The sequence below is a fragment of the Physeter macrocephalus genome, chromosome 19, assembly GCF_002837175.3.
Source record: "Physeter macrocephalus isolate SW-GA chromosome 19, ASM283717v5, whole genome shotgun sequence".
Lineage (NCBI taxonomy): Eukaryota > Metazoa > Chordata > Mammalia > Artiodactyla > Physeteridae > Physeter > Physeter macrocephalus.
In genome coordinates, this window is record NC_041232.1 from 4,441,211 (window position 1) to 4,448,794 (window position 7,584).

General features: G+C 59.6%; 1 protein-coding gene across 1 annotated transcript; it reads left to right on the forward strand.

Moving 5' to 3' along the window:
- Window positions 1–535: 535 nt before the first annotated feature.
- Window positions 536–4,583, forward strand: OSM (oncostatin M). Its single transcript, XM_007128728.2, has 3 exons — window positions 536–604; window positions 2,241–2,374; window positions 3,010–4,583. The coding sequence occupies exons 1-3, from the start codon at window positions 571–573 to the stop codon at window positions 3,574–3,576; spliced, it is 735 nt and encodes a 244-aa protein (XP_007128790.1). The 5' UTR covers window positions 536–570; the 3' UTR covers window positions 3,577–4,583.
- The last annotated feature ends 3,001 nt before the right edge of the window (window positions 4,584–7,584 follow it).

Below are 7,584 nucleotides of genomic sequence, written 5' to 3' on the forward strand. Positions count from 1 at the left end.
AGCCTGGGTCTGGCTCTGTGCCCAGAGCCCGGTGGTTTCCGCTCACAGATGTCCCAACAGCCCTGGCAGGAGGGCGGGAAGGGCACTCAAGAAGGAAGATGTCTCGCTCCCTTCAGCCCCAAACCACAGAGGCCTGTGAGGCCGATGGCTCCTGGGATGGGACTGGGCTGTGGGACCTCCAGGAGCCCAGCTGGTGGACTCTCCCCTCCACCCCGGGCACAGACCCCTGCAGCGAGCACGGACCCCCTTGCTCCCTGCTCGCCCCAGGAAGGCTGAGGCTGCGGTTTGCATCATCCTTGGGCGTGGGGCTGACCTCGAAGAACGAATTCGAAGAAAACAGGAGGAGGAGCAGGCATGCCACCGCACCCAGCGCCCATTGGCCGCCTGTGGAAACTTTGGTTTTTGGGGTCATGTTCCCAGAAGGCCTGCCCTCCCCCCTCCCCCTCCCCACCCACCTCACGAGGTGTTGGCCAATCGTCCCGGCGGGCATAAAGTGGCTGCCAGCCCGCAGGGCTCCAAGCCTGGAGGTGTCACCCCCAGCAGGCGCAGGCCAGAGCTCAGTCACCCAGCATGCGGGCACAGCGTATGCGGAGGACACCGCTCAGTAAGTACTTCCTTCCTCCCCACCAGCACCTGCTTGCTGTGCTCATGGGTGCCAGCGGGGAGCAGGGGCACCCTCTGTCCTCCAGGAATAGGGGAGGCCAGGCGCCGGGCAGAGGATGCTGAGAAGGGGAGAGAGCCATGGGGTCAGGCCAAGAGAGGGATCCACTGAGGACAGAGCATCTCGCAGGGTGGAGAAGGATATTACCAGAGGGCTTCCAGGGGGAGGGTGATGTAGAGTCAACTCTGGGAGCAAGGGAGTGAAGGAAGGGGATCACTGCGGGAGAAGCCAGGGAAGCAGGTGGGAGGTGGGAGATGTGCTGGGGCAGAGGAGGAAGCCGCAAAAGCTGAGCAGCATCATGGTGTGATGTCTGGAAGGGCTGTGGAGCCGCCTTCTTGCCCCGATTTCGAGGCTCTGGGATGAATGGACACTGTCAGCCGGGCCTGGGGGCCCTGGAGCCCACACAATCACACAGCACACATAGCCACACCCACAGGATGACATGCACACAGAGCCACGTGACGTCATCTGGAACCCTCAATCTCACCAATCTGGGAACCCCCGCATGCAGCCCGGGGCCCCTGCCGTGGATGGGACACAACGGTGTGTGGCCAGCTGTTCCCTCGAGCCTCGCGCACATCTAGATGCACACCCATGCGGGCACCCTAGTCCCACGTGTGCTGTGCCCACACCAGCCCTCCCTGCCCAAGCCCAGCAGCAGGTACCTGGGGGGCGGCGAGGGGTGCCTGGTAGTCATTGTGCCTGGGCGCCTGGCCCCTTGGCCTCCCCAGCAGCATCTTCCCCAAGGGGCCACAGTTCTTAGGAAGGGAAGGTGGTGTCACTGCCTTCCGGGCCATTGCGCCACAGGCCCTTCCGACCACGTGGCTGCCAGGGCCTTGTGGGTGGGTGGGGGGAGGCGGGGGAGTGGTAACTGTACCCGCCCCCGAGAATGTTCTGGCTCACAGCATCTCTGGTGAGCCTGACAAAAGTGGCCACTTACGGAGAGAGGAGGGAGGTCTGAGAGATGGGGGCACGGGCTGACCTTGGATGACCTGAGCAAGCCCTTCTCCTTTGGAGCCTTGGTTTTCCTGTCAGTCAAATGGGGGCATGGACGAGATGGTCTCACGCATCCTTTCCAGATGGAAACTTTGGGTGGAAAGGCAGCCTCTCCTGGTTCTGCAGACATAGCTCAAGGTGTCTGGCTGCTCCTGGGCTGCAAAACCTTCCAGAGCCCACCTGCGTGGGGGGTGGGGTCTGTTACAGCAGGTTCAGGGCCTGCAGCAATGGCCACCCCTTAGCCCAGAGGACTTGTGGGGAGCAGCCCCACCTGGGCCACCCCAGGTCAGCTCCTGAGTTTGGCAGGCTTGACTCCAGCCAGGCCCCACCACCTCTTCTCAAAGTCTTACTTGGTGAATTGCAACCACTGTTTGGGGTGCTGGGCAGTGAGTTGCTAGGAAGGTGGTGGTGGCCCCAGCAGGTACCCCCGTGCATGCACCGTGCCCAGCCCCGCCCCCAATGGCAAAAAGCCGGGGATGATGGGCTGTGCCCTCTGAGGCCCGCTTGAGTGACCTCCCCTCTGAAAGGCACCCACCTGTGGCTTCCTCACTAAAGCAGGTGACACGTCCCCTCTCTGCCCCAGGTGTGATCCTCGGACTCCTGTTCCTGAGCGTGGCAGCCACAAGCAAGTGCTCGGGCAAGTACCATGAACTCCTCCTGCAGCTCCGGCATCAGGCGAATCTCATGCAGGACACCAGCACGCTCCTGGACCCCTATGTGAGTGACCGGCCCCTGGGGGCATCTGAGTCTCAGAGAACTGTGGGGTTAGGGCAGCAGTGAGTCCCAGAGAGGACAGGCCCAAACCCCATTCAATCTGAGGCTGGGGGGAAAACGAGTCTCCGTGTTATTCCTGGGCCACGGCGAACATCCCAGGCCTAACCCTGAGATGCCAAGGAGGCAATGCACCTCCCCCAGCTTAGTGGGCCTGGAGTGTGAACCCCAACTCTATTGCCTCATTCGTCCGTTTGCCCCATGTGCTCATTGCACACCTACCACAGGCCTTGTTCTAGGCACCGGGATGTAGCAGTGAACAGTCCCACCCTCCTGAGCTCATGTCACCTCCCTAATGACACACCTCATGCCACAATCACCACCTGTGTGGTCACACCTCCAGCCCCCCAGCATCCCTCTAACCTCACCTGCAGTGATCCAGGAATCCTCTCCCCTCTCGGGCCTTAGTTTCTGGATCTGTACAATGGGAGGATTGGATGGGGGGGGTACATGAGGTCCAGCGGTTCAAGGCTGAGCAGAGCAGATTCGTGTGTGTGTGTGTGTGTGTGTGTGTGTGTGTGTGTGTGTGTGTGTGTGGTGGGGGCTCCAGCTCTCACCCCTGGATTGTCCTTTCCCCACAGATGCGCATCCAAGGCCTGGACACGCCAGCACTGAAGGACCACTGCAGGGAGTGCCCCGGGGCCTTCCCCAGCGAGGACGCCCTGCGGGGGCTCAGCAGACAGGGCTTCCTGCGGACCCTCAATGCCACGCTGGGCCTCGTCCTGCACAGACTGACCGCTTTGTATCAGGACCTCCCTGAAGCCCAGCAGTTGGTGGGACTGAACATCCGCGGGTTCAGGAGTAACATCCACTGCATGTCCCAGCTGCTGCGCAGCTCCTCAGAGGCGGAGACACCTGAGCCCACTCAGCCAAGCCCCGGGCCCACGCCGCCACCCACACCGCCCTCAGACGCCTTCCAGCAAAAGTTGAAGAGCTGCAGGTTCCTGTGCGGCTACCACCGCTTCATGCACTCTGTGGGGCAGGTCCTCCGGGAGTGGGGGGAGAGCCGGAGCCGGAGCCGGAGGCACAGCCCCTGCCGGGCCCCTGGAGACACAGCCCTCGCAAGGCCCTGCAGAGGGGGGGCCCGCAGGACGTGGCCCTTCCGGAGGGACAGGAGACTCATGCCGAGGGGACAGCTGCCCCGGTAGCCTTAGAGGCACCCCTGCCAGGTAAAAGGTCAGCAGTTACTCTGCAGGATGGCGCAGCCCCGGGGCCTGCCATCCTGCTCTCCTCTGTTTCCCGCCTCTCAGAAGTGCACTTTAAGGGGTGGGAGCCGGGCAGCCCCTCTACCTCCTCTGGGTTGGGCTAGGGACATAGGGTCAGGCTGTTGAGCCCCCCAGCCCTGAGTTCCTCAGTCTGGTGGGGTGGCCAGGTCAGGTCCACACGGGGCCAACTTTCCATTGATTCAGGGGTCTGATGACACAGGATGACTCATGGCCAGACTGGCCGCCCACCCCCCTGCTCTGCTGCCCAGAGGCTGCCGGACTGTCCCTCTCATGACTTGCAGGGCCGTTGCCCCCATACTTCCTCCTTTCCCTAGTGGCCTGGTTCCAAGGGGGGGAGGTCAGGGCCTGAGCTGGCCTCCTATGCCTCATCACGTCTCGGGCCAGACCCCTGGATGTCTGGATGACCTCACTTTAGGCAGCTGTGATGGGGCAGAGTGTACTAGAAAGAGCACTGATTTGGGGGGTCCAAGGTTGGTCCCTAACTTGCTGTGTGGCCTCAGCAAGGCCACTTTACCTCTCTGTACCTCAGTTTTCTCTTTGTGATTCGAAGGGCTTGGGGACTGTGTAAAGCCCTCTCTGCCTGTCAGTTGCTGGGACTCTGTGACATAGGGTGGATATCAAATTCTCTTCATACATGGGGACACGCAGTACAGATAGCCACTGGGTACAGACTGAGCTCTCTGGAAGAGACCTCCTGGCTAGCACCGCGAAGCGGCTGGTCTTGGGTCTTGGGTGCTGGCTGCTCCCCCTGGTGGTAACATCATGGTATTTTCTTATGCTGAAATCATTGCCCTGGAGGGGGTCCCAGAAGCTGCTGGGCCAATTCCTTGGAGGGACATGACTAATTTATAGATTTTTTTTAAATCAGTTTTTATCTGTTTCCTATTTATAAGGCTTATTTATAATGTGTATTTAATGTTAATATTGTGCCAACATATATTTAAAACTTGCCTGATTTCTAAAGCCCCTGTGTCTCTCTGCTGCCTTGTGGGACAGGATTTGGGGGAGCGTCTTGGCGGGGGGTCCCTATGTGGTAAGGCCACAAGCATCCACCACATGGGGCCTGGGCTGGGGGGTCCTTGCTCTATCCAGGAAGGGAAGTCGCACACCCGTCAGCTGGGGGATCTGACTGTGGGGCATCTCAAACACAGACAAGGTGTTTGTTGCTTCTGAATGGGTCTCTCTTGAGAAGTTGGGGACCAGGGGTGTTGGGGTTTGGGAGCCAGAGGGGAGGGAGGAAGGATGGAGTGTATGGGTTGCTCTGGGCCCTTGTGGGTGTCTGGCTGGGGGTATGTGTGCTGATGTGTGTTGTGTGAAACAGACAAGATAATAATAGATCCTGCCTCACATGTGGCCTGTAACCTGGTAGGTGCTTGAAACTGCTTCCTGAAGGGCCCCAGGGTGGATAGGGATTCCACCTGGCTCTCCCCGGATGCTCAGGGCCCCGCCTCGGGAGGGTCATCTATAGGCTAATGACATGCTGAGGCAGCAGCTACAAAGGAAGGGCTCACAGAAGCCAATGAACGTGACCTGGATCAGTCCCATTTCTGGTGGGAACAGGACTTAACATGGGGTGGAAGAGAGCCCTGTGTGGGACTCCCCGCAATAGATATAACCCACTTTGCAGATGAGAAGACCGAGGCTCAGAGAGTTTGAGTCCTCAGAGCAAATTTACTGGGGGCGGGCACATTTTAAATTCAGGCCCATTGGATGCCAGGGCAGGAGCATCCTCCTGTCACCTTTCAGCCTCTGTAACTCCGCTGACAGTTTCATGAGTCCCCGGGGGCATGGAGCTCCCACGTGTGGGGGCAGACAGACAACAGACAAGCAAAAGAACCTACAGGAGCATCTGAGGTTGCAGTGTGAGCTTGAGCTTGGCAAAAACAAAGCAGTGATGTAATAGAGAGTGAGAGTCAGGTGACATGGGTTGTCAGTGTGGTGCCTGGAAGAGGTGATGTCCACTGAGGACTGAATGACGCACAGGAGAAGGGGTGGAGCCTGTAGGTGGCAGGAACAGCTAGGGCAAAGGCTCCGAGCATTCAAGGATGAGGATATAGTGAGTGAGGGCATTGCTGATTTATCAAAAAGGCCCAGAGAGGGGAAGCATCTTGCTCAATGTCACAGAGCGAGTTAGTGCAGTGCTGGGGCTAGAACTCCAGGTCTCTTACTCCCAACCAGCAAGTGCCCCATGTATTCTAGGCTGTTTACCAAGTACTTAGTAAGGGTCTCTACTGCCCCCCAATGGGCTCTCTCTTGCTCTCGGGCTCCTGCCACACCAGCCACTTTTGGGATCCCAATATGCCCAGGGTACCCTCCCACCACAGGGTCTCTGCCTATGCTCTTCTCTCTGTCTGCAATGCTGTGCTCTGTTCTTTTGGTTAGTGCATCCTCGGCTATTCTTACCGCCATCCGTGTTCTGGGTCTAACAACTTGGTTATTTTTTTCCTCAAAACTGTCGTGTGGGGGGCCTCTCCTGGTTTGCTTTGCCGTCTGCCTCCCCCGCTAGCCTGGAGTCTCCAAGGATGGAGACCACATCTGCCTTGCTCTGCTCTCAGCACAATACCTGGCACCCAGCAGGAGCTCAGTGAGGAGCAGGGCAGGGAGCCTGGCCTAGACAGGTGCTACCCAGGTGTGGCCAAAGGCAGGGGCCGGCCTCGCTCTTTTCTGCCCTGCCCCAGCATGGGGGTGGGGGACTTTCCTCAGGCTGGGCTGCAGGGAATCTCTGGGTGGGAGGTGGCAGACACCGAAAGCCAGGCACCCTCAGGCTCCCGGAGCAGGAGAGTTGTCACTAAGGCAGCATGTGGTTGCCCACGGAGAGGGCAGAAGCTGGTCTGCGGAGGAAGAGCTGGGAAGCCCAGGGTGGTTGTTCTTCACCCCTGCCTGGGCCCCCTGCCAGCCTCTAGAGAGGTGGCTAAGCCCCGGGAGAGGTGTCTGGGGCTGCCTTTGAACTGGGGCTGCACCCACCCGGCAGGAAGCAGATCAGGGAGCCCCAGACTCTGGGGTGGGGTTCTTGGGGGTCCTATCAGTGAGGACTTGTCAGTTCCACACTGTCTTCTGATGAGACCACAGCTGCAGGTGCCATCTCCAGCCTGGTCCCAGATCCACAGACCCAGCTGCCAGAACATCGGCTGGGTGCCCTGTGGGTGCCTCAAGGCTGAACTCAGCCCCAAGCCCACACCTTTCTGCTTCCTAATTGCCCCCACTGAAGTTCCAGAACCCCAGCACACCTCCCTCAACCTCCCTTAGCCTCAACCTCTTCTCTCCCCATTGATCCTGTGATTTCTCCAACACCCTGTCCCTGGCACGTGCCTCCTTCTCTCCCCACCGCCAACCAGGTCCTGACTCCCTGGACACATCTCACTGTCATGTCTTCTGCTCACAAACCTTCGATGACTCCTTCCCGTCCTGCTGCCCGAGGCATCGATTCCAAACTCCTCAGCACAGCCGGCCAGGGCCCTGCTCTCAGGCCCAGCCAACTTTGCCAGCTCATCTCTGCATTTGCTACATGCTCAGCTGGCCCCCAACACATCCAGGCATCCTGACCTCCCAGTGCCTGCCTTTCCCCCTCCCCACTCCTCGCGCCCTCCCAGGCCCCTCCTCCTTAACTCCTCATCGAGTGGCTGGCGGGGCTTCCCTGGGGCTTCGGGCAGGGCAGCTTGCAGGGGTCGTTTCTGGTGTCTGCACCTGGAGTCAGAACGAGCCCTCTTGGATCGTTCCCCCCGCCACCGCCACCTACTACAGCGACAACTGCTGTGAGATCAGGGTTCCCATGACCATTCGGCATGAGGGGTAGCCGGGGAGGGGTTCTAATAATGCTTTTGTGCCGCAGTGTGAAGCTGATCCCCCACAAGGCATGCTTTTCCCAGAGTGGCGATGCCCTGCGAGCCTGCAAATAGCATATGCTCCCCCCAGTGGCTCATGTGAAGGGAC

What these genes read in the sequence shown, in the direction of transcription:
- OSM (XM_007128728.2), top strand. Translation starts at nt 571, where the DNA reads ATGCGGGCACAGCGTATGCGGAGGACACCGCTCA. An exon ending in TATGCGGAGGACACCGCTCA is followed by an intron (nt 605 to 2,240) that starts GTAAGTACTTCC and finishes TCTCTGCCCCAG; the next exon opens with GTGTGATCCTCGGACTCCTG. An exon ending in GCACGCTCCTGGACCCCTAT is followed by an intron (nt 2,375 to 3,009) that starts GTGAGTGACCGG and finishes CTTTCCCCACAG; the next exon opens with ATGCGCATCCAAGGCCTGGA.